Raw genomic sequence first — 26,809 nt, 5'->3', positions numbered from 1 at the left:
CATTTTTCTACCTTGCTGGCTGCTGTATGCTCAGATTCTTGTACAGTGGCTAACATTTAACATTCACTTATTTTTAAATACTCTACGGTATGAAAGGTGTTTAAAACAATTGGAGTTTTAAGACTACCAGCTCATGTAAGAGCTTCTTTAAGGGTTAAATTCATAACCATACAATATCAGATTCTATTTCATCGATTCCCTCCCTTCACAAACATTGTTCCTTGATATAGAGCCCATGGAACTGAATGGGCCATCTTTTCATATTTCTCTAGAAGTTAAATTTGGAAGAGTTTTGATTAAAATAGAATATAATAATTACTTACATTGTCTGCTTTTGACCCTGAAACAATGGGATGGTTTATACAGAATTTTTGTGTTGTTTAAAAACATCTTTATATGCAAGATGTAATTTTGGCTTTAGATATGAGGTAAAATAAAAAAATCCTGCATCTTCTCAGTTTTCTATAGTTGTCATCTACAAGTGTGAATTCATGGTTTTTATTTGTTGTTGAAACATAGACAGTCTTTTATTTCAGTTCTTTTAGTAACTCTTGAGTTTGCCTTGAGCAAGTCACTTCTCTTTCCTATTGTAATTTTCTATTTCAATTTACTTATGAAAGATAGGGACAAGTAGTGTGATGTTGATTTATCTTACAAAAAAGATAAAATCATATTGAAAAGAATGGTGAAAACTAAAGCAGTGTATCAAATGCCAGATATGGCAAGAAAAATAAAACAAAGATCATTCCTATTATACAGTAATATATTAGGAGAAGTAGTTTAACTAATGTGAAAGGCAGTAGAATTATTTCTTGATAAATACTTTATAGAGTATTCAGGGATAAATCCTACAGAAAAAAAATATATGTATATTTTTTTGTCCAGCAAAAGTCCAGCCATTGTTAATTATAACAAGGATGGTTTGTGTGACATTGATATAACCTGGCAGCCAAGAAGAGTGGACTGGAATGTGCATGTGTGAACAATAACAACTTCACTGTACAGGGTGGTGGACACCGTTGAGTGAACCTGTGTACTGTGTGGCTGTCCCATTCAAAATGACTGATTGACACAGCCTGTAAAGTACTCTGAATAGCTCCAGTAACAGTTGCATCAGCAGGAAAACCCTATTCAAAACTAAAAGTTATTTTTAAGATTTTGCAATCTTGCATTTTCTAAGAGTGACAAATGCCACTTTTGAAAATGTTGATGAAAAATGAACTTAGTAAAAAATATAAATGACCTAATAAAATGGATTTGCAGAAAAGAGAGCCAGTAGAAAGCTCAAATGCACAACTAGGATATCATATTAATAAGTTGTTATTTCTTACATTATATAAAATCATGACAAAAAGAATATATACTTTTTGCAATTTGTATGTTTAGGTTGTTACACATGTATCACTAACACCCTTATTACATTTTGTAAATGATAAAATATTTTTAAAGAGAAAATATTCATATTTTAGTACATTTATAATCTTCTTTCTGTCTTTTGAATGAGGTGCCTCACATTTTTGCACTGGGCCCTGCAAATTATATAGCTGGTCCTGCTTTCCTTTGTCTAATTTTTGTTGTTGCTCTCATTTTTTTTTTTTTACCCCCAACCAGTTTTTTTTATTGTCGTGCAAGTACAGTTGTCTACATCCCCCCCCCCACACACACACACCACATGCATCCCCACTTCCCACCTTCAGTCCTACCCTCCTTTGGCTCTGTCCATGTGTCCTTTATACATGTTCTCTGAGTATCTTTCCCACTTGTTCCCTGTAACCCCCTCCCACCTCCCCTATGATTACTGTCTGTTAGTTCTTTATTTAAATGTCTCTGTTTATATTTTGCTTTTTTTTTGTTTTGTTGATTTGGCTCCATTTATAGGTGAGATCATATGGCATTTTTCTTTCATCCCCTGGCTCATTTCACTTTGGCATAATGCTCTCCAGATCCATCCATGCTGTCTTGAAGGGCAGGAGCTCCCTCTTTCTGCTGCATAATATTCCATTGTGTAAATGTACCATAGTTTTTTGATCCATTCATTTACTGATGGGCATCTAGGTTGCTTCCAGCACTTGGCTATTGTAAATTGTGCTGCTATGAACATTGGGATGTATAGGTTCTTATGGATTGGTGTTTCAGGGCTCTTAGGGTATAATCCCAGCAGTGGGATTGCTGGGTCAAAAGGCAGTTCCATTTTTAGTTTTCTGAGGAAATTCCATACTGTTTTCCACAGGGCTGCACCAACAGTCTTCATTCCCACCAACAGTGCAGTAGGGTTCCCTTTTCTCCACATCCTCTCTAACACTTGTTTGTTGATTTGTTTATGATGGCCATTCTGCCCGGTATGAGGTGGTTATCTCATTGTGGCTTTAATTTGTATCTCTCTGATGGCTATTGATGCTGAACATCTTTTCATATGTCTCTGGGCCCTCCATATGTCCTCCTTGGAGAAGTGTCTGGTCAAGTATTTTGCCCATTTTTTAATTGGGTTTTTTGTCTTCCTGGAGTGGAGTCCTGTGAATTCTTTATGTATTTTGGAGATCAAACCCTTGTCTGAGGTATCATTGGCAAATATGTTTTCCCAAATAGTTGGTTCTCTTTTCATTTTAATGCTGTTTTCTTTAAGCATGCAGAAGCTTTTTAATTTGTTGAGATCCCATTTGTTTATTCTTTTGTTTATGCCCCTGCTCTAGGGGACATATTGGTGAAAGTATTGCTGTGTGGAATACTTCTAATAAATTATTTAAGATATAATTTTTGTACATCAAGATATGATGTCTTTTATGGAATATTTTTCTAAAAATATTTAATTCTTCTATTTCATATACATCTGAATTTAATTTTAAATGTACATGTTTACAACACCATTTTCTTATTTCCTAACATTCTTGTTGCAATTTGTGTAGGGAGTGCAAGAAAAGTGGTTTCTTGATTTGTGTAGAGTTCACATCACTGTTTATGTATTTTATTGATGTATTTTTAATAACAAGGACAAAAATAGTATTAAAATTGCATTCTTCCTTAAAAAACAAAATAAACATACAAAAAAACCCCCAAATTACTGATTGAGTGGAGCAATGAATCTACATCAAATTTTGTGTTAAGCTTAGACATTCCTCCATGTAAACTATTCATAATGTTCAGAAGGCCGCAGCTATGGACAGCTGGTGATTGGCAGCTTCATCACGACAATGTGCCCAGTCATGCATCACATCTTGTGAAGAGATTTCTTGCAGAACAGCAAATCACACAGGTGACTCAGCCACCCTACAGCCCACGTTTGGTGCCCTGTGACTTTTAGCTTTTCCCAAAACTAAAATCACCTTTTCAAGGGAAGAGATTTCAGACCATCAGTGAGACTCAGGAGAATACGATGGGGCAGCTGATGGCGATTGGAAGAAATGTGTGAGGTTCCAATGTGCCTACTTTGAAGGGAACTGAGGCATCATTGTCCTATGTACAGTATTTCTTGTATCTTGTATCTCCTTCAATAAATTTCTCTGTTTTTCATAGAAATGGCTGAATACCTTCTGGCTTCTGGACAAATTATATATGTGTGTGTATATGTATGTATGTATACACACATACATATATAATTATATATAATTATACACGCACAAACACACACATATATATATGTATAATTGGTTTTAACTTCAAACTTCAGCCTAACATTTTTTTACTAAAATACCTAGGCACGTAGGATAGTAGATGGTTTGCCATCCACTCATTTCCTTGATATTTATAGAACCCTTCCTCTGTGAAAGCTACTGAACTAGATGATTTGTAATATATTAAGATAAAATATGATTCTCATCCTCAAAGGGGTCATATTTAATATGAAATTAAGAAATATAATTAAAAATTCTATTAAGGTTCTCTTCCTTAGTGTTGGAACAAAGATGAGGAGAACAATGGAGATAGGTGGTGAAAACCAACTAGATTAAAAGGCCTGAATGAAGGTAGTTATGATGAAAATTGATGAAATGGAATGAATTCAAGGAATTTTGTAGTCAGAAAGAGGATTGTTGTCAGATGGTTATGGAATGTGAGAGAAGATGAGAAGTCAGGATAAGGATTTCTGGTTTCAGTTGCAATAGCCAAAGAACTTGGAAGTCATCACTTGTGTCTTAACAACAAGAAGAAAACCAAACAGACTTAAAGTGAACAACTTTTGCAAGAGGTGGGTGGGCTAACCTGAGAAATAAAGCCACAGAGCAAACCACCACCCCAGGGTAAATATAGAGAATCACAGATGAATTCAATTTACCTGGAGCAGAAGTCACTGAAGCCATAAACTTGTAGGAATACTTAAATGGTAATTTTGATGAATTGCTGGAAGCTATGTGTGGACTAGGTTGGCAGTTGAAACCTCCTGGGACCATATTCTTAGTGGTACCTATTTTTTCATGAGTCTTCACTCCAGGAATCCATGCCAGTTCTCATGGTGAAGAAGAACAACTACTAAATAAAGTCTCCTTGTGACTTTGGCAGAGATACAGTAAAGTAATCATTTAAAATATGCTATACTCCAGGGGAAAATACTTTATAGACAGAGCCTTATCTCTCCCAAGGGAAATGGTATTAACCAGTTCCATTCTTCTCTACCCTACTTCACCTGAGAAGGGAATAAAACTAAGAAAGGATTGTGAAGGTCACAACCAACCCATCCTACTAAAGCACTTGTCTTTAAACATAATGCTATGGAAGTCTTTCCCGTCTCAACCCCTTACCACTGTATTAACTGGGTTCCAGTATAGTAATTGGATTACAGCTGGAAGAGCTGCAAGGCACAGACTCTATTTAGAAAGCATTCATATGGGAGTCCAGAGACAGCAGAAGGGAAAAAAATAAAGATGACAGAGGAATTTGAAGCCTTTGGGGTCTATAGCTACAGCAAATATTAATATAGCCAACTTCCTGTAAGATTAACATAAAAACTCACATAATTTCCCCCAGTTCCTATTACCTAATATATCACCTGCTTTAAAAAAATGTACAGGGCATGATAAAGGCAGGAAAAAACACACAGTCTAGAGAGACAATGCAAGCAGCAGAACCAGACGTATATATCTATATGACAGATTTTAGAATTATATCAGTCAAAGAATTTAAAATAATTGTAATTAATATGTTAAGGGCTCCAGTGGAAAGCTAAACAACATGCAGAAACAAGTGGACAATGTAAGCAAAGAGATGGAAACTCTAAGAAGAAATCAAAAAGAAATGCTACAAATCAAAAGCACTGCAACATAAATGAAGAATGCCTTTGATGAGCTCATCAGTAGATTAGACTGATCTAATTAGACTGAGATCTGAGACTGATCTCAGCTTCCTCAGCTGAGGAAGGCATCAGTGAGCTTGTGTGTCTACTGGAACACAAAGAGAAAAGGGATGCATTAAAAAAGTAACATAATATCCAAGAACTCTGAGATCATTTCAAATAGTGTAACATGTGCATAACTGTAGTAACAGATTAAGAAAGAGAGAATGGAGCAGAATAAATGTTTAAAGTAATAATGGCCAAGGCCTTTTCAAAATGTATGACAAATAGCAAAACACAGATTCAAGAAGCTCAGAGAATTCCAAGCAAGATACAAATTTAAAAACCTACACCTATACATAGTATATTGAAACTGGAACAAGCAAAAGACAAAAAGAAAATCTTGAAAGAATTCAGAGAAAGAAAATTCCTTATCTATAAAACAAAAGCATAAGAATCATGGCAGAATTCTCGTCTGAAACTATGCCAGCAAGAGAATGGAATGAAATACTTAAAGTGTTAAAAGAAATAAAAAATGAATAGGGATTCTTAACTTACATGAAAAATGAAGTTATTAAGACCAGAGTTGTAGAAGAAATAACATGTTGGTCCTTGGGGTGAGGATGTTCCATTTGAAATTTAGAGTCTGACACACCTAGAATATAATAAATGCAAGACTTCAGGAGGCAGAAATTTGAGTCGAGATTTCATAAGATGAAGGGTGGGGGATTGATAGTAAATATTGAAATGTTAGTTTATAGGTTGCTGAGATGAAACATTTAAGGGGAGATAGGAGGAGGCTTCAGACAGAAACCTGGGAAATATATTTTTTAAAAATCCAAACTTTTAAAGAACAAAGTGAAAGGAAAACATGTTAAAAGGTTTGAAAAATATCCAAGCTATGTAACAGGGGAAAAAGCTATACAGAAGTCCAGGAGGAAGAGAAACTTTAAAGAAGGGATTTTGTATTGCCAAACATGAAGCATAAATCAGGTAGAGGACTTAAAAATAAAATGTTTCTACTTAACACTGATGAGAGCAATTTTAATTAAGTTACTCAAGTAGAAACCAGCTTTCACATGCAGGAAAATTGATCAATTAATAGTTGTTTATTCATACTGATTAAATTGCACATGAGAGTGTGAATGCTATATGTAGTTCCTTTTCCAAGAATCCTATTAATAAAAGGAGGAGTCAGGAGTCACAGAATGTTTGCTGTTGTTATGTTTGAGGAAAGATAGAAACTTAATCCAGTTTAAAGGCTAAGAGAATGTGTAAAGACCTAAACTCAAAGTTACTGTAATTTGGGTGGCTTCCCCCACAGATGAGTATTGTGTATAGAGTGAAGTAGTATGTGACCTTTTCCATACTGCTTTTAATGTTAGGTACAACCAACTCTGAACACTTCATGGAAAAGCTTTCTTTTCCCCATCACCCTGGATAATGGAAAGTGTTTGACACATGAGGACAATTTATGACACATTGTGATTACAGTAAACAAATTATATTAGTTATCATAAATGCATATGCTCATTTTATATAGTCTTGGAATCATTCCCTTTTCAAATGATTATGAATAACAACATATTCCAAAGAGTGAAATTTTTTAAAAGTGAAAAAGGTGGGTTCCCACTCACACCTTTAGTTGGGTCTCAAATCAGAAGGGGTGAAACATGGAAGAGGATACTAGTCCTTGAAATGCTTCCCAGATGATTTAGGTAAATCAGATGGTTTAGATAAATCTTGATTCACTCCACTAAATCTACCTTTCTAGTTTGCTACCCATTTACTTCAGTATTGACTTTCTTCAATATACAGTTTTATTTTCTTTACTTTTTTTATGTTCTTGATTGGCTTTCTTCTTATGATGTTAGACCTTGCACAACTGTGAAAATTTAAAGTAGCAATGGAAGCACATAAATATTACTTTCAAAATAGTACAATACCATTAAAGTGTAAATCTCTCAATGTGACAAGTTCAGAATAAAGACTTGATGAATTGAAGTTACAATTTATGTGTTCAAGAAAAATAACTTGACAATTATGGACAAATAAAGTCCCACTTGCCTTTACAATATGTTGCTCTGTATAAACCTCAGTCTAATGCATTTAAAACTGTAAGTTAAAGTTGTATACTTCATAAGTTATCATTTTTTATAATTTTAAAATTTTAGTAGATTTTTAGTAACATCTTTTTTGAACTGACAGTTCTTGGATACTTTCTTAAACTTAATTAACAAAATGTGCATTCCTTCCCTATGTGTAAAGAATACTTAATATCAAAAAGATTCAAAGATGCCTATAGGTGTTTGTAATTTAGCTGCTTTATTCCACATTTTTCTGGTGTCTAGTACATATTCAGGCCCTTCTAAGTTTGTGGATAATTTATGGGGACATATTTATGTGAAATTGTTTCCAAGTTTTATCTTTGCTTTATTTACTAAAAAAAATGGTCTTGACTACTTTTCTTTTTCTTCCCTGGACTATGATTGGGGCTGCTTCTTTATCATGTACATCCTTAAGGGTTTTTATGATGTAAAATGTAGGAGAGAAGCTGGGCAGGTGGAGTGACCTGTGGCTCCTCCCCTAAGCGAGATAAGCAAGGGCTGTAGGAAGCTTGGGAGAGAGAGTAGTGGAAGTGTATCAGGTAAACTGACAAAGGAAAAGAGGAGAATAGAATAATAGTAAAAATTATTGTTATGAGATATTTTCCTAATTTCTGTTTCTGATATTTCATTGTTGATGTGCAACAATGCCTGTGTTTTCTGAATATTGAGTTTGTACCCAGCTGTTTTACCAAAATCACTTATTAGGTTGAGTAGTTTTTGGTGGAATCTGTAGGATTTTCTGTGTACACTATCATGTCATCTGCAAACAATGACAGTTTTACTTCCTCCTTTCCAATTTGGATGCCTTTTATTCCTTTTTCTTTTCTTATAACTGTGGCTATATCTTCCAATACTATGTTGAATAGAAATGGTAAAAGTGGATATTCTTATTTTGTTCCTGATCTTAATGGGAAAGCTTTTAGTTTTTGTCCATTAAATGTGATGTTGACTGTAGGTTTTTCATATATGGCTTTTATTATGTTGAGGTAGATACCTCTACTCCACTTTACTGAGTGGTTTTTTATCATAAATTGGTGCTGCACCTTATTAAATGCTTTTTTCACATCTATTGATATGATCATGTGATTTTTGTCTTTGCCTTTGTTTTTGTGACATGTTGCATTTATTGATTTGCAAATATTGTACTATCTTTGCATCCCTGAGATGAATCCCACTTGATCATGGTGTATGATCTTATTAATGTATTGCTGGATACAGTTTGCCGAAATTTTGTTGAAGATTTAGCATCTATGTTCATCAGTGATAGTGGCCTGTAGTTTTCTTTCTTTGTTGTATCTTTATCAGGTTTGGGGATTAGGATGATGCTGGCCTGATAGAAGACAAGAAAAAATGATGTACCTAGGAATAAACCTAACCAAAGAGGTAAAAGACCTGGACTCAGAAAACTACACAACACTGAAGAAAGAAATTAAGGAAGATACATATACATGGAAGCATATCTTGTGTTCATGGATTGGAAGCATTAACATCATTAAAATGTCCATACTACCCAAAACAATTTATAGATTCTATGCAATCACTATTAAAATACAAATGACATATTTCAAAGATTCAGAAGAAATATTCCAAAAATTCATATGGGGTTGTTCCTAAACAACCCCAAATAGCTTTAGCAATTTTGAGAAAGAAGAACAAAGTAGGAGGGATCACAATACCTGATATCAAACTGTATTACAAGGCCACTATAAGCAAAACAGCCTGGTACTGACATAAGAACAGACACAAAGATCAATGGAACAGAATACAGAGCACAGAAATAAATGCATGTCTCTGTGGTCAATTAATATTTGCCAAAGGGGGAAGAAGCATAAAATGGAGTAAAAATGGCCTCTTCAACAAGTGATATTGGGGGATCTGGAAAGCTGCATGCAAAAAAATGAAACTCGACCACCAACTTACACCATACACAAAAATAAACTCAAAGTCAATAAAAGATTTAAATATAAGTTGTGACGCCATAAAAATCCTAGATGAGAATATAGGAAGGAAACTTTCAGGTGTTCAATGCAGCAATATTTTCACCAATTGTCCTGTAGAGGAAGGGATATAAAGTAAAGAACAAACAAATGGGACTATATCAAATTAAAAAGCTTCTGCATGGCTAAAGAAAACATCATCAAAAATGAAAAGGGAACCAACTGCACAGGAACATATATTTACCAATGATACCTCAGAAAATGGTTTGATCTCCAAAATATGTAAAGAACTCACATGACTTCACTCCAGGAAGGCAATCAATCCAATTAAAATGGGTAAAGGACCTGAACAGACATTTCTCCAAGAAGGACATGCAGAGGGCCCAGAGACATATGAAAGGATGAGCAGCATCACTAGCCATCAGAGAGATGCAAATTAAAACCACAATGAGACACCACTCACAGCAGTCAGAATGCCCATCATACTCAAAACAACAAACAATATGTGCTGACATATTGTGGAGAAAAGGGAACTCTAGTACACTATAGGTGGGAATGCAGACTGGTACAGCCACTGTGGAAAACAGTATGGAGTTTCCTCAGAAAACTGAAAATGGAACTGCCTTTTGACCTGGCAATTCCCCTGCTGGGATTTTACCCCAAGAACCCTGAAACACCAATTTGAAAAAACCTATGCACCCCAGTGTTCATAACAGCATTATTTACAATAGGCATGTGCTAAAAAAGCCCATCAGCAAATGAGTGGATCAAAAACTTATGGTACATTTACACAATGGAATAGTATGCAGCAGAAAGAGGGAGTTCCTGCCCTTCAAGACAGCATGGATGGATCTGGAGTGCATTATGCTAAGTGAAATGAGCCAGGCAATGAAACACAAATACCATATGATCTCACCTATAAGTGGAACCTAATCAACAAAACAACTGAGAAAAATGGACCAGAGACAAGGAAATAAAGTACAAATTGACAGTGACCAGAGGGTATGGGAGAGGGCGATAATAGGGGAAGAAGGGAAAGGGTCAAGTTAAGGAACAAGTGTAAAAGACCCATGGACAAGGACAACGGGGCAGGGAGGATTGAATGTAGGAGATGGTGGGTGGGCAGGACGGGAGAAAAATGTGGGAGAAATGGGGACAACTATATTTGAACAGTATAATTTTTTTAAAGTTATTGTTATGAACTATGTGTTCTACTCACAGTGTTCATGATAATGCCAATGAACATCTCTGGTTGTTGTGAAATTCTTTAATGGACTTAGAATAGTTTCTTTTGAACACAATATTACTCTGAGACTATATCATGTGTGCCTTGGATTCAGTAGGTTACATGATTGCTCAGTATCTTTGGATAAACATTTTGTTTTTCATATATATTTTCTTCTGGATGTAGCACCTATAATATTGTTAGCACATTATGAAAATTTAGAAATTAAAATTTTTGAATCACACATAAAGTCACAACCCTAAAAAAATAATTCTTACAAATTTGCACATTTTCAGATTTGTGATAAGTATGTATTTTATTTACAAAAATAGTATAGTCTTACTTAACCACATAGATTTTGTAAAGATTGCAGAATATGTCAGTGAATGAATTTACCATCATTTAATAATCATTCTTTAATTGTTGTTTACTTACATTGCTTTCAACACTTATAAATCTAAGTATTTAGGTATCTGATATATGGCTGCTAATTTTCAGTCTTCAAGGATGTTTTCTTTTATCTAGCAGGGTTGAGATTGGATGAGGATCAGGTATGGGTATCAGGGCAATTATTTACATTTTCTCGCATGTATGGAGGTGTTATTTTTCTTAACTACATTTTTATTATATACAAAAATGAATCTGAACAATTGCATATCTCCAAGAACTTGATCACATACTGATTAGCAGTCAAAATGAATTTGACTTTGATGTGATTGACTTGTTGAGACATTTTGATGAGCCCCAAGTCACAAGAATGTGGTGATTCCTAAGTGTGATAATGGTTGCCCTACTATCTGCACAACAGCCCACAACAATTAGCTCTGGGGTTCATTAAAATAAGGCAAGCGTGCCATAAGGACAAAAATACTGCCTCAGATACATACTTAAGTAGATACATGCACCTCTTCACTTAAGAATAAAGTAGTTACTAAATATGCAAAATAAGGATATATTATGTTTATAACTTAAAAGAATAAAGAAACACTGTTATATTTGATATACTAATAAGCCTATGTATTTGTAATATTACTCTATGTTATGCATAAGAGTAAGCACTTGGAGAGCTTTTTTAAAGGTAAGAGACAGATTAAAAAGTAGATCATGGTTTATACAATGAGGGAACCCCCCCAAAACAGAATTATGTTCTGGAGGGTGGGCACCTTGTAGTACAGGATTTCCCCACTAGGTGATTGCTAGGTAGGTTCTAGGAACCCACTTATATCAGTGTACCTGCTGGCATTGCTGTGAGAGGCTGTGTTCAGCTTCAGTGAAATTTTTTGAAGACTCTTCCAACACATTTCACCCATTTCATGACGGGTGATGTAAGAGCACACCTGCCAACACCTCACTGAATGTTCAGCAGCTTTTGATGGAAAATGGCATGACCCCCATGCCCGACCCTTGCTATTCACCCAATCTTTCCCCCAATGACTTTATTTTTATTTCCCTGAATGAAAGAAGTTCTCAAAGTGAAATGTTTTGCTGATGTGGAAGAGGTGAAACAGAAACCTGCAGAAGCACTTAAAGGCATCAAAATTGACAAGTTAAAAAACTTTTGTGCAGTGAGGAAAAAGATCTTGGTAGGCATATTTCATCAAGTGGAGAGTACTTTGAAGGTGAATAAAGTTTAAACATGTGAAATAAATACCCAATTTTTTAATAAATAAATTCCAGGATTTTTTGGGTCCCCTCATATACTCTTTTCCCCCATTCTTTCTTTTTTCTTTTTGCTCATTTATTAATTATTGATAAATCATATATCAACTCAATATTTACATATAATCTATGTGAAGGTGTATCCGCTGAAATTTTGTTATGTCTGTGTAGTAGTCTCCTAAGTCTGCTGTAATGAACTACTTACAAACTGAGTGGCTTAGTCAACAGAGACTCATTGTCTCTGAGCTCTGGAGGCTAGAACTGTAAGAGGAAGGTGTCTGGGGGCAGAGCTCCCTGGGAGGGCCCTCGGGAATGATCTGTTCCTGGTCTCTCTCCTAACTACTGGTAGTTCCTTGGTTTGTGACAGCATACCTTCAATCTTCAAGTGCCATTTCCCCCCATGCTCATGTCTCTGTCAACATTCCTCCTTTTAAAAAAGACACTAGTCATGTTGTATTAGGTGTGTACCTTATTCCAGCATTTTCTTATCTTAAGCAATTACATGTACAGTGACTTTTTTTCCCAAATGGGTCATGTTCTGTGGTACTGGGCATTTGTACTTCAACATATGACTTTTGAGGGGACACATTCCATTCTTAACAGTCTGTTACATAAAGGTTTTATTTTTATTTTTACAAATGACATCCTTTCCATTGAAGCTCCATCAACAAAAAATTATGTCATTTCCTTCTGTTTATGGATACTTCTTTGCTTACTGGGTGCTAATACCTCATTCTGTGTCCTGGATATCATCGCTTAACACTTGAAGGATTTCTCTCCCTTAGTTATTCCTTCTGTCCCTTGTATTTTTAACTTCTCCCTCTTTACTGAATCATTTCATCAGTCATTAAATCTCTTCAAGCTTTTCCATCTAAAATACACACACACACCATCTCAATCTTATTAGCTACTATTCTTCATTTCTTGGATCTTGCATTTTGAAAATTATGTGGTTGGTAACCCCATATTTTCCCTTCATCTTTAGTTCACTTCTGAGCCCATAGTAACATGTAATTCTAACACCAAAAAGTTGGTAAGCCCTTATTTTACTTCATCTGTGTCATATGTAATGTCATCAGTTTCACTCTCCTTCTTAAAGTTATTTCCAGCCATAAGTATTATAAAATCATGCTTTCTTCATTGTCAAACAGTTAATTTTCATAGTTCTTCACCTTTTTCAACTATTTATTTTCCACTACATCAAAATACTGGTGATTCCTAAACCTCAATTTCCTGTCTCTAGCTCTCTCTTCTGCACCTGCATCTACATAGCCAGTGCATGCTACATCTCTTCAGCAGGATGTCACAACTCATCTTTTCATCTTAGATCCCTTCACCTCAAATAGTATTTGCTCTCAACAGAAATGCACAGTAATTGCATTCACCCAGTAGATCTGCCAGAAACTTAGTAGATCTTGACTCCATTCTCATTTTTTCCTTCCCACAGCACCCATATCTGGGAGAGTCTACCATCTAAATGGGCTTTGAGTTCACTCCCACAGCTCCATTTTAGTTTAAATGCTAATTATTTCTTACTTGAATTATTAAACCAGTCTCCTAACTGTTCCTAGTTTTAGTTTCATCTGGCTCATTTTCCATTCTGTACCCAGAGTAAGCTGCATAAGCTTAAATGTGGTAATACTCTTCCATGAATTGAAATCCTATGTTGGTACATCGGAGCCTTCTGAGCAAAATAGAATTTCTATTATGGCATAAATGACTCTTCTGATCTGGTTCTCAGTTGTTGCTCCTTGCCAGTGTATACCTGTCCCCACCATTACACTAAAGTACTTGTTCCCTGGACTCATGCCCTAGTTTCCTCTGCCTCCAGGAATTCCCATGGTTCTGCATCTGCTTGGAAACACTGGCCTATCTTTGAGCATTTACTAATGCCTTTTGACCACTGAGTTCTAGCTAGATATTTATTTCTCAATAAAGCTTTCTGCATTTGTTTTCCAATACTATGTGACAAATTAATACAGACACAATGACTTAAAAAATACTTCCAAGTCTTCTGTCAGTCTCCCAAAGCTGAAGTTGGTCAGCTGCATTCTCATCCAGAGCCAAGGTCCCTTCCAAGCCCATTTCTGTTATTGGAGGAGTTTACTTCCTTGGCATTATAGGTTTAAGGTCTCTGTTTCTTGTTGGCTGTTAGGTGGAGGCTTCTCTCATGTCCTTAAGATCCATCTTCCTTCTCACATGACCCATTCAATCCTCATAACAGCTGTAGTGAGTCAAGTCCTTCTCATGCTTTGAGTGTCTGATTTGTTCTTATGTGACCCTGGAGGGCTCATTTGACTAGATTAAGCCCATCCAGAAACTCTCCATATTTTAAGGTCAACTGGATCATAGAACAGAGTAGCATAACCATAAGAATGATGTCCTGTCATGTTCACAGATTCTGGAGTTGAAGACAGGGCAGCTTTGGGGTGCCATTGTACACATTCTACCTATCACAGCCTAAATGTGGTTGTTTTCTTCATATGTGCTTGAATGAGTCTCACTGTGGGAAAAAAACACCATGATCCCCATTTCATGAGGAAAACAGAAACTCTAGGAAGTAGTATAGACTACTGCTGAGATACACTGTTTTGGTGATAATGCAGGCTTGAGTTTACTTCAGTAATAATTATTTTATTTAGTTTGATAATATAGAAATGTTGTTAAAACACTGAAAAAATGTGATTAGTAATACATTCCCAGTAAAAAGTGTTGTGAATATCCACTGATGATGTGTGTGAAATATTTGGGATTTTTTCAGAATTTCAGTAAATTGTATTTTCATCATTGGCAATTGATTTATCCAGGTTCACACTGATAAACTGTGACACAACAAAGACTTTCATGCAGAAGTCTTCTCTGTCAAGGTTGAAAGGGAGCAAGAGGCAACATGAAAAACACCGCTAGATTAGTAGGGATTTTTTAATATTTGAGAATTTTCAGGATAGGTTAACACCACTTAATTATAATCTAAAACTTCCCAGTACCCTTAACTTTAATCTATATAACCTTTAAGCCAAAATTTTGTTTTGTGATGGAAGTTAATTATGCAGTTGGGCACAGTATACAGGCATTCACTATACAAGCAACCATTCAAAAGTATATCTACTTCATACGATGAAAAACCAACTTTTGCCTGATTCATGTATATACCATCTTAAAAGACTCCTGCTTAACAATGTACATATAATGAGTATGTGAAGATACTACTGTGTATGCCGTTGTTATCCATTAGTGCTCTGAAAGAGAACAAAGCATGACCTTCCTTCTTTTCTTACTAATACTGGTTTATGTTTTGTAACTGTGATCTGTGGCTTCAGCTAATGTTCACTGCTTTTTTACAGCTTAATTTTCTGACCTCCCAGACTACCTAAAACCACTGCTTAAACTGAGTCACATTATTTACATCAGAAGAATGTACATCATTCCTGCACAGCATTAATGTTGAGCTCTCTGCTTTATTTCATTCCCAGACTTCTACAATTATGCCTTTGTCCTTGAAAAACACCCCCAAAGCATTACTTATTTCCTCATTCTTCATCATTGTCACAATTAAGCACCCCACAAAATAGAATACTACACAATCTTTTAGGATCTGATAATATTATGATGTTCCTCCTCTGGAGTTTTTACTCACCTTTCTTAACATAATGGGGGAGACCACCCCAAAACTGGAATTTATTTATTAAATATTGTGTATTTTTTCTCATTTATATAAACTTCAGGCACCTTCAAAGTATTCTCCATTTGGTGCAATACACCTATCATGACTTTTTTCCACTGCTCAAAGCAGTTTTGAACTTGTCAGTTTTGATGCCTTTTAGTACTTCTGCAGGCTTCTGTTTCACCTCTTTTACATCAGCAAAAGTCCTTGTGAGGACTTTTGTCACCCAGAGAAACAACAAAAAAAGTCACTTGGGGCAAGATTGGGTGAATAGGGAGGGTGGGGCACAGGGGTCATGTCATGTTCCGTCAAAAACTGCTGAACACTCAGTGATGTGTTGGCAGGTGTGTTCTCAAATCACTCATCATGATGTGGGCAAATGCATAGAAAGAGTCTTCAAAAAAATTCACTGAAACTGAACGTAGCTGCTCACAACACCAGCTGGCACACTGATGCAGATGGGTTCCTAGAATACTCACCTGGGGGGGGAAGCCTGTACTACAAGGAGCCCCCATCCAGAAAATAATTCAGTTCTTAGAGTACCCCTCCATAAAACTAAAAGAGCTTTACTCTTCCTTTGTTATGCAAAAAGTACATATGTATTGCCTAGCAGTGCGTGGTATTATTCAGACTGTCCTTCCCCCTGTCTGAATTGACATAAATGTCCAGGGCTCAAGAGCTGGCTCAGTCCTCTTGTCCAGAAGGGTGGTAGAAGTATGCCCAGTACCTGCAGCCAGCCCCTACCAGTGCTGTGTTTTATGAGATTTAAAGAATCGTTTGATGGTGAGGCATAACATACTGACACTTAGATGAAAAGCAGAACTCTTTGTTACTTATACCTCCATATGAAAGAAGGTTCCCAGGCAAGGCCATGCTGGAGGTTGTCCTCTGTGGACAGAATAACAGCAAATTAGAGCTGTAGGGGGCAAGTTTATGCATGGCAAGCAAGAATTGGCTTTTCTGGGGCTCCCTGAGGATTGGCCAATTTGAATAATTTCAAGAGCTCTGGGGCATACAGTCTGTGGTTGGTAGCCTAGTACCTCGTCTGGTAGGGGTGGTATATAATGGGCCTGGGGTGGAGTTCACATCCTAAACACTTCAAAATAAGGAAAGTGTTTGGGATGTGGACTCAATCAGCTGTTCAGGAAGGGGCACTAACTATCCTCTGGTCAGGGTCTTCAGACTGGGTCAAAATAGAATTTTAAATGAAACAAAATAAAACAACTGTGTCACACACTTCTAGGTGGGGAATGCTGTGCATTTGATATCTTTTGTTACTTTTCCTTCCCAGAAATTAATTCTCTTACTTTATTCAGGATGTCCAGGAATAAGATATCCCCCATTCCTTACTTAAAACATGAAAAGCAAGTAAGCGTGCCTTCGTAATTGAAAATTTTAAGAGGGTGTTAGGGTGTTTTTAACCATTTTACTTTTTATTTTCATATATAGTATAGTATAGACCTTATGGTCTGTCCAGAAGGTATCCAGCCGTGCAATATGAAAAGTAGAGAAATTTATTAAAGAAGACACAGATACAAGAAACATTATTCATAGGACAATAACACCTCAGCCCCCTTCACAATAGGCACCTTGGGACCTCACACAATTCTCCCAATCACCATTAGCTTCCCTGTCATATTTTACTGAATCTTATCAACAGTCTGAAATCTGATGGAAATCTTTTCCATTTCAAAGGTGATTTTAGTTTTGGGAAAAGCCAGAAGTTTCAGGGTCCCAAATCTGGGCTTTAGTGTGGCTGAGTTACCTAGATGATTTGATGTTGCACCATAAAATCTGTATCAGATGTGATGCATGAGTGGGCGTGTTGTCATGATGAAGCTTCCAGTTACCAGTTGCCCATAGCTATGGCTTTCTGAATCATCCAGATAGTTTCTGCAGAGGAGTATTCAGGCTTAATGCAAAATTTGATGCTGATTTGTTGCTCTACTGGCTCGCCATGTTGAATGTGACATCCACACAGTACACATGCTCACTCAGTGGCATCTACTGTCCCCACTGACTAGTACAGTGAAGTCTTCATTGTTCACACATGTGCATTCCAGTCAGTCTACTCTCCTTGGCTGCCAGATTACATAGATATCATGCAAACCATTCTCGTTGTAGTAATGATGGGAATACTATGGAAAGGTGGGAAGTGTCCCTTAAACTCTTGCTTTGTTGTTGTTGTCATTGTGTAAGAAACAAGATATAAAAAAATAAGATATAATATGACAATTTTACCTGTCTATTGTGAGACAAAATAATTCTGGTATCATCAAATCTAAAAACCTCTTAAGGATTTTTCTTTTCCTGTGAATTTTGTATCAAGCAAGTCTAATGGAAGATCATTATTGATGAGTTATAAAGACATTTATGTTTTCCATATAGTTTATAATTGATTTTGATGAAACCCATGGATTTAGGAAATCAGGAAACTAATCTACCAGACCTACTAACTCATTTTATGACACTGAGCATTTGTTTCATATCCTTCTACATAAAAATATGCACCATCATTTAAAAAAGACTTTAGAAAGTGAAATACAAAATGTTTGTTTTTTAAATTTTAATTTACACAAAAAACTGAATAAAATAAAGACAAGAACAGTGAAAAATTTGAATAAATATGTTTATAAGGATTATGACCTAGGTTAACATGCTGTTTACTTACTATACAGAAAAAATATAAGATGGAATGTATTATATTAGGAAAGTTAAACAACACAGGTTTTTTCTTATTAATACAAGAAAGTGAATCTAAGAGGACTCTGATAACTTGGAATGACAAGTCCATTGTCTCATGAGATGGTTTTAACATCTTAGCAAATTTCTCAGTATAGGCTAATGTTTCAAACTATTGCAAAAACTGTAGAAATACATTGAATAATGAATATAACTTAAGGGTTTTGGTATTATTAATGGTTTTCTTTTATTTGACTTTTGGTACAACAGTATTCTCTGCTTTATTTGTATGTCTAAAGCCCTGCTTATTCTATAATTATACCATTTTGTTAATAATTCATCAAGAAAGATCCTGATAGCAAAAAGAAATTCTGCACATGGAAGTGTTTTATGCATTATGAATGCCCTATGCAAAATAAGGTATTGTTGTAATTATCTTTTGAGTGATGGAAATCAGTAAGAAGTCTTAAGATTTCCTAAGAGTAATACATGCTGTAATCCAAACCGTCTTGTATTTAATTGCTTAAAATTCATAGTTTATATAGTGAGAACATATTCTTTTGTATGCATGAAATGAGCTATTTGAAATTTACACTAAATAACTTAAATTATCAAGATCATAAAGTAAATCACAAAGTATTTTATTTTAAAACTTAGCTGCATACATTTTTATATAATTATAATGAGTCGATTTACACTACTTCTAATGATTTGAAGTTTGTCCACATGGACAAACTTAGTAGCTCAAAACTATACTTTCATTTTGTTCATAGTTTTATAAGTCAGGAATTTGGGAATGATTCCACTGAAGCAGTTATGGTGAGATACTGGCAGGAGCTCTGGGCACCTGAAGGCCCCGCTGGGCTAGATGTGCATGCTGACTCACTCTCCAGGCTTGTAGTTGATGCTGGGTGTCCTTTGGCAGCTCATAGGAGATGAAGGTGGAAGCATAGTTGCTGGGTTCTTTCTGCAAAGTATTAAACTGAGAGGGGGAGTTCTCAGAGACCATTCGTGGAGGCTGAAAGGTGTTTTCTTTTCTAGACCCAGAATGCAATGTTTCCTTCCATTGTATTCTGTTGGTCAGGCAAGTCAATCAGACCAGCTCAGGTACAAAGAGAGGGATTCGGTTCCATGTTTCAGTAGGAATAATAGCAAAGGATTTGTAGCTATTTTTAATTTAATCTATCATATTTGGAATTCCATATTCATGAATAATTGCTGAATTGGGAAGTAATTGAATTGGAGTCCTAAAAATGTATTATACTTCAATGACATAGAGAATGTTATAATTATTAAATTATATATTTTCCTGTTTGTAAATAATATGCATTTAAATAAGCACAATATTAAATTGTTTACATTAGCTTTTATATTAGTGGAATAACTTTATTTTGAAAACCAATAATATTAAAATCCACTTAATTCTACACATTAATATTATATCTAACTCAACATATGCCAAATATGTCCCAGAATTTTGCAAATATAGTGAGAACATCGAGGGAATACTGCTGTCAGCTTTCATCTCAGAGTAAGAATTATTCAAGGGATGTTCATGTTTGTGTGAAACAGGTACCTCTGTGAATATTGCCACAATATAATGACTAAACACAAAACTCTAGGTAACTGTTTCATTTGCAAAGTCATTCATAGATAAGGTTTTTAAGAGTGGCTTCTGATGACATATGATAAAATTTAATGTTATTCTATAATTAAATGCAAGTATTTGTTAGCACCTACCTGATTTAAAGCTGTGAAATTCTGATCTTTTTGAAAAAGTTCCCCAGGAATGAATTAGAGAATTTGTTTAAAGCGAATATATTTTTTGTAAACCAAACTGTTTTACAATTTCTATTAGCCAAAATGTAGATATTTCAAACCGAGTAATAGACAACATATAAATTAATATACAAAAATATTGTTGATAATTAATCAGCCAAAACCAATTTCAGTAGCTCCTTCCTGTGGCTCAGATTCCTTTTCAATAAAGGCTCACCACCCAACTGCAAACCCTGTTGTTAGCTGACTGCCTGTATCTGTATCTGTTAGTGACTTTATTAGCTAAAGTCAGCTCATCTCTGGGTGATCTGAGAGGATGAATGAAGTAACAACAGCTGAGATCTAGTTCTCTTGGGGCAGCACCCAACCAATGACTGCACAGCAGGGAGTGGTATACGAGCTGACCTAGTTGCCCTCAAGGAGGGATTCTTCTCACGGGCTTTCTTGGCTCTGGAGCTTCTCCTCCCGCTGGCAGAGGATTTGTGAGGTAGGAATCCTGGGTCCATCTGTACTTCTACCCAATTATGATTCTTCTCCTTTTCTTTTCACATGGATTTACTTTCTCATAAACCTTTTGTACCCTTAGTTCCACCTCAGGATTTGTGTCCTAGAGAACCCAACCTGTGACATTTTATTTTATGAAGGGGAGTTATTTTTTCTCAAATAAGATATTATGTAAAATTTGGGGAATATGAGGCAGTTGATAGTTTGGTGTTATCATTAATCTCCACAGAAATGTCTACGGGGCCCAAAGAAGCTCCATAACTAGCACAGAGCCACAGGGCTACTTAACTGAAGTACCTAGGATTCGATCCTAGAGCTCTGATTCTAAGAAACATGACCACCTTCTCACCTACCTTTTAAGCCTGCTATTTTTTCTTTGCATTGTGGAGCGGGCTAAGCCTTTTGCCATTAACACTATACCATGTAATATTTAGATTCTATGAAAAGAAATATTTTAAAAAGATGAGTATAAACTCTACCCATAAAAATTCATGATTTAGGAAAGAAATAGCACTGCTACAAAAGAAAAGGAGCCAAGATAGAAAAGGAGCAGTGTCTCTCGGTCAGGCTGGTTGTCAGCAAATGAAAAGAGATATTAGAAATTTGAATCAGATGTTCTATATTGTTTAGTGCAGCAGTCTCCAACCTTTTTAGCACTAAGGACCAGTTTTGTGGAAGACAATGTTTCCACGCACTGAGCTAGGGGGATGGTTTCAGGATGATTTAAGAGCATTACATTCAAGCTTACCTCCTGCTGTGCAGCCTGGTTCCTAACAGGCCCAGACCAGTGCTGGTCCTCAGCCTGGAGATGGGGGACCCTGGGTTTAATGTAAAGTAGAAACTAACACCATGAGAACCAGAATAAACAAGCATTCTATTTTCTCTAATCCATAACTGTTTCCTTCCTTGTGAGCTCAGATAAAGTTAACAGATTGAGAAAAGGTAAGAATTCTCCTGTTTATACTTTGGTGATTTTATAGGAAGAAAATGTGGATTTGAGTGTCTTACATGTCAGTTACAATGTTTGGTGCTAATGAAATAAAGGCATACCTCAGAGATATTGCAGATTTGGTTCCAGGCCACTGCAATAAACTGAGTATCAAAATATGGATAGTCTTAATGTTTTTGCTAGCAGAAAGTCTTGTATTCAATTTATTTTTAAAAACACAGTATCTGCAAAGCTAAATAAATCAAGGTAGACCTGTAGTCCAGCCACTCGAGAGGGAAGAACTAGTCCAATGAGGGTGCAGAACAAACAAATAACACTTGAAGTATTAGTATTCTATGGGATGACATATGATTTAGATGGTATGGAGCACACCCTCACCCTCTAGGAATACATAACTCAGCCAAAAATGGAAAGTTCTAGAGGAATAGGAATAATGCTTGAAATGCCTCTTACAGCATGAGAAATGTGAGGGGGATAAAGGGTTGCAGTGGGTCATCAGCAGTGTGGTCCAGAGATGTACGCGGGTAGAGCAAGGAGATATAAAACAACATTTTGCATTTCAGTTCTGTAGGTGAGCAAAGGTGGTAAGAAAGTTGGAAATGAAAAACGTTGACACTCTAGAAGTAAGCAAGGGCAGATAAAGAAAGGTACTATATGCTATACTAAAGAGTTTTGACTTTTATTTTCTCTAAAATAGAAAGTGATTAGCTGTTAAATTAAGAAATAATTAATTGATTGATTGCAATTAATTTCATGTAGGAAAATATTTCTCACAGATAAGGAAAGTGATAAAGGACCAGTCTAGAGACTCAGTATAGTAAGTCAGGTAAGAGGCAATGGGTGCCTAGAGAAAGTCAATGATTAATAGAAAGAATGAGTCCAAGAAACATGAAGGTGATAGAGATGAAAGGCTTTGGTTCCTGTCAGAGGGGAGTCAGTTGAGGGGCTGGGTGAAAAAGGTGAGGGGATTAAGCAAAGAAAAAAAAAACACATAGATACAAACAACAGTATGGTGTTTACCAGAGAGAAAGGGATGTGGGAGAGGTAAAAGAAGGTAAAGGGGGGATAAATGGTGATGGAAGGAGACTTAACTTGGGGTGGTGAACATTCGATACAGTATACAGATAATGTATTAAAGAATTATACACCTTAAACATATAATTTTATTAACCATTGTTACACCAATAAATTCAAGAGAAATTTTTTTAAAAATTGGTACCAGATTTAGTTCCTAGTGAGTAAGAGCTGAGAGTGTAGAAAATAGAAAGATATTGGGAGATATAAGTAGACACAAAGCTTTGGGGTAGGGAAAAAGGTTGTTGAAATGAATGTTGATTTAAAATGTCTATAGGACAGTGTTGAGTATATGCTTGGTAAGTAGTTTTATTCAGTGGTGGAAACTTAGAAGATGGAGAGGCCTAAATTAAGTATTTGCATCGAAGAGTTACCAGCATAGAGTAAGGTAAACCATAGAGGAGAATGTTTAGTGTACACAAAAACTGTGGCTGGGTGCACTTGCAGAGCGAGAAGATTAAATGCCCACAGATCTCTATTAAAAGGGATAAATGTTATAGTGGCATCATTAAAGATAAAAACTTTAACATAGCGGTTGGCTGGGGAACTAATATTTAATTACAGTGGGGGAACAAATGGCCAAGTATCACATTTAGAGTATAGGTATTTTTTATTCCATTGATATGTATACACAGAAATGGGAGGAAAAAAATTAGGATGACTTCCTATGTTTCTGTCTTTGGCAACAAAATGACAAATGGATATCCAAAGGGGGGATAAAAGCACATGTGTGCATATCATATATAGCATAATATTTTTGGATGCATTAATTTATTTTGCAACTGAGAATACTATAAAATATACTGTAGAGGAAATTTCACTTCTATTTGTCAGATGTAATTATTTTCCACTGTGTGAAGCTAACTTTCCTTATCAAGACCAAAGTGAAGTGTCTAAGCCTATTATGCTGTTTCTTTAATGTTTTTATAGGATATAATGAAAGATGAATGCTCAGTGTTGAGGCTGCAGCTGAAAGAGAGGGATGAACTCATTTCCCAACTTCAGGAAGAGCTGGTAAGTAATAATAATATTGGCTGGCAAGTGTGTTTTCCTTGTTATTTGTCTTAAACCCTACAATAGCTTATTTATTAACACTAATATTAATTATAAATCATTAGCGATTCAATCTGATTATCAATTTTAAAATCCTACGACAATAAGGATGAGAATCTGAAAAATAGAGAGCATGTTTTATATTATGCATTGAGATTTATATAATTTAGAAACATAACTGAACCAGGGTTAGACCTTTAAGTTGCATCTATGAAAAAATTGTGAAGAATAAGGCCACATTTCATTTTGTAAAGTGCATGATTTAAATCTGCTGTGCCTTGAGATACAAACATAAAGTATAAAGCAAACTACTAAATCATACTGTAAACAAAACAGATTTTAATTTTATTTTCATAAAACTACCAAAAATATATTAACCTAATGAGACTTCATAAGTATTACATTACATAAACTCAAAGAGTAAACATTATACAAAAGTATGAAATGCATATAGTTCATTGTTCACAGTGTTTTTAAAAATGTGACATCATAATAAATCATACTTTTATAATTTGAAAACACATTTGGTAGGTAACAAGTACTGGGCATTACTTTTCTAAGCATGTTTTCAATTTATGATGATTTCAGATTTGACTTCATTAACAGTGTATTATGTAATCATTAAATATAATTAAAATTTTATAGACCATCAAGCCTCTGAGAACTCTTATCATGTTAGATGGCAGACAAATTCAGAGCATACTTTCTTGACTCAACAACTGTCAATGTTTCTGCTGAGACTTGACCTTTCCTTAGACTGCTCTGTGACTGCATTGATGCTGATTGTTGGTCCCATGAGCACAGTATTATTGTTGACTTAGAAAGTTTTTGCATCCTGAATAAGTGATCCTCAGCAGTTCAAGTCCATGTTGTTCAAGGGTCAACCAGTAGTCAATTGGGCAATTTGAATTTAAAGTAACAAGATGCACTTGTACCTCATTTTACTAAATCGGTCAACAGAGGACTTATTTTTGGAGGGAAGGGTATGAAATTACTTTAATTATAGCTATGTAACATGGACTCTGGAAGTAATAATTTCTTATTTCATTCAATAAATGAAGGACAAATTTATTAAATATTAAAATATTAGCATGTTCTGGGGTTGTATGTGTGGTGGGGCAACAATTGGAGAAAACCAGAAATAATCTCTTCAGGCAGGAATTTGGGGTTTGGCAAACTTGAAGGAACTGGATCACACATGGGATATTAACTCCCAGCCCCTTTCCAAGAGAGCAAAGTCCCCTGTGCCCTGCCGTGGGGTAGTGTGCAGGACACCAGCCAGTCATACTTATGTGGCATGGGATTTGTAAATATATTTTTATGTTGATAATAAATTATATCTTGTAGTGGTCTTATGAAGTATGTCAAAAAATGCAGTAATCCAAACAACATTTAAAATTGTCTTACCAAGTTTAAGACCATTATTCTATCAAATGAAATCTTTAAAATGTTTTTATTTTCCTTTCTCTTCTGTTTTCTAGAAAATTACATGAATTTTACTGAACTTGTTGAGGACTTTTAGTGACTTCAGTTCTTTTATTTGGTTTGCCTCTGAAACTCTTCTCTTTTATGAATTCTTATTAGTGACCTATATTTGCAAACCCTTCATCACAGTATTATCTACATAGATTTAATTTATATATAGTGTTAAGATTTACTACACATCACTGCATCCTTTCCTCTTCATCTTACTCCATTGCATAGTCTCTCCTGATATATTTATGGATTGGAATCCTTTCCCAGTTGTTTTCTTCAGATGGGATGTTGATGTTGTGGTCTCTAAATCTTTGAATATCTCTTTACCTTGAAAGATAGAGGATACTGCTATGGGTTGAATTGTGTTCTTCCAAATGCATAGGTTGAAGCCCTACTCCACACTGTGATGGTTAAATAAAGTCATAAATGTGGAGTCCAAATTTGATAGAATTAGTAAGAAGATGAAAAGAGAGAGAAAACTCTTCTCTCGATTGCCAAGCACCAAGGAAAGGCTGTGAGAACACAGCATACAGTTGTCCATGAGCCAGGAAGAGAGCCTTTAGAGCAGGGGTGTCAAACTCATTTTCACCGGGGGCTGCATCAGCCTTGAGGCTGCCTTCAAAGGGCAGAAATAATTTTAGGGCTGTGTAAATGTAACTGCTCCTTAATTGTTGAGGAGTTGAAATTACATTTGGCTCTTTGAAGGCAACCACGAGGCTGATGTGGCCCCCGGTGAAAATAAGTTTGACATCCCTGCTTTAGAGGACCCACCCATTCTGCCACCCTCATCTTGGACCTTTACACTGCAGAACTGAGACAATTAACTTCTATTTTTTAAGCCACCCAGCCTATGGTGTCTTGTTATGGCATCCTGAACTGACTGACAGATACTACATCTATGCATAATATTTTGTAGGATTTGGTATTTTTTCTCAGTAAATAACATTTTATGCTTTTGAAATTTGGGTGCTGCACATAGCATTTTTCCATGGTTAATCTAGGTGTGTGACTATTTTCCTTCCTTAATTATGACTAGCATCAGTAATCCTGTTCGGTATATTGAAGTCTTCTTCCAAGTTATATATATTTTTTTCCTCAAGTCTTCCATCAAATTATAGAATTTTTTTTCTTCTGAAACCCTTATTTTCATATTTGGTTTTATACATCTATCCTTCAAGTCCTTTACATTTTTCTCTTAGTATTGAACTGTTTTGCCTTTAGCTGAATTTTTTTCCATTAATATTCCAAGCTACTAATGTGATCATCAGTTTGACCATACTCTTGCCCTGACTGGTGTGGCTGAGTTGGTTGGGTGTCCTCCTGCAAACCAAAAGTTCACCAGTTTGATTCCTGGTCAGGGCCCATGCCTGGGTGTGGGCCAGGTCCCCAGTGGGAAATGTGCAAGAGATAAGCACACACTGATGTTTCTCTCCCTCTCT

The 26,809-nt window shown here is 35.7% G+C and overlaps 1 protein-coding gene across 3 annotated transcripts in view; it reads left to right on the top strand.

The window, feature by feature from the left end:
- CCSER1 (coiled-coil serine rich protein 1) overlaps positions 1–26,809 on the top strand; it is a 1,267,039-nt gene that overhangs the window by 547,474 nt on the left and 692,756 nt on the right. For all 3 annotated transcript variants that reach the window (XM_028507411.2, XM_036026429.1, XM_036026432.1), the window contains exon 8: positions 23,772–23,855. In XM_028507411.2, coding sequence (XP_028363212.1) covers positions 23,772–23,855 — 84 coding nt within the window. The remainder of the gene's footprint in view (positions 1–23,771; positions 23,856–26,809) is intronic.

This window comes from Phyllostomus discolor, chromosome 1 (genome assembly GCF_004126475.2).
Source record: "Phyllostomus discolor isolate MPI-MPIP mPhyDis1 chromosome 1, mPhyDis1.pri.v3, whole genome shotgun sequence".
NCBI lineage: Eukaryota > Metazoa > Chordata > Mammalia > Chiroptera > Phyllostomidae > Phyllostomus > Phyllostomus discolor.
Note: the sequence above shows the minus strand (reverse complement) of the source record. Positions and strands in the feature narration are given on the sequence as shown.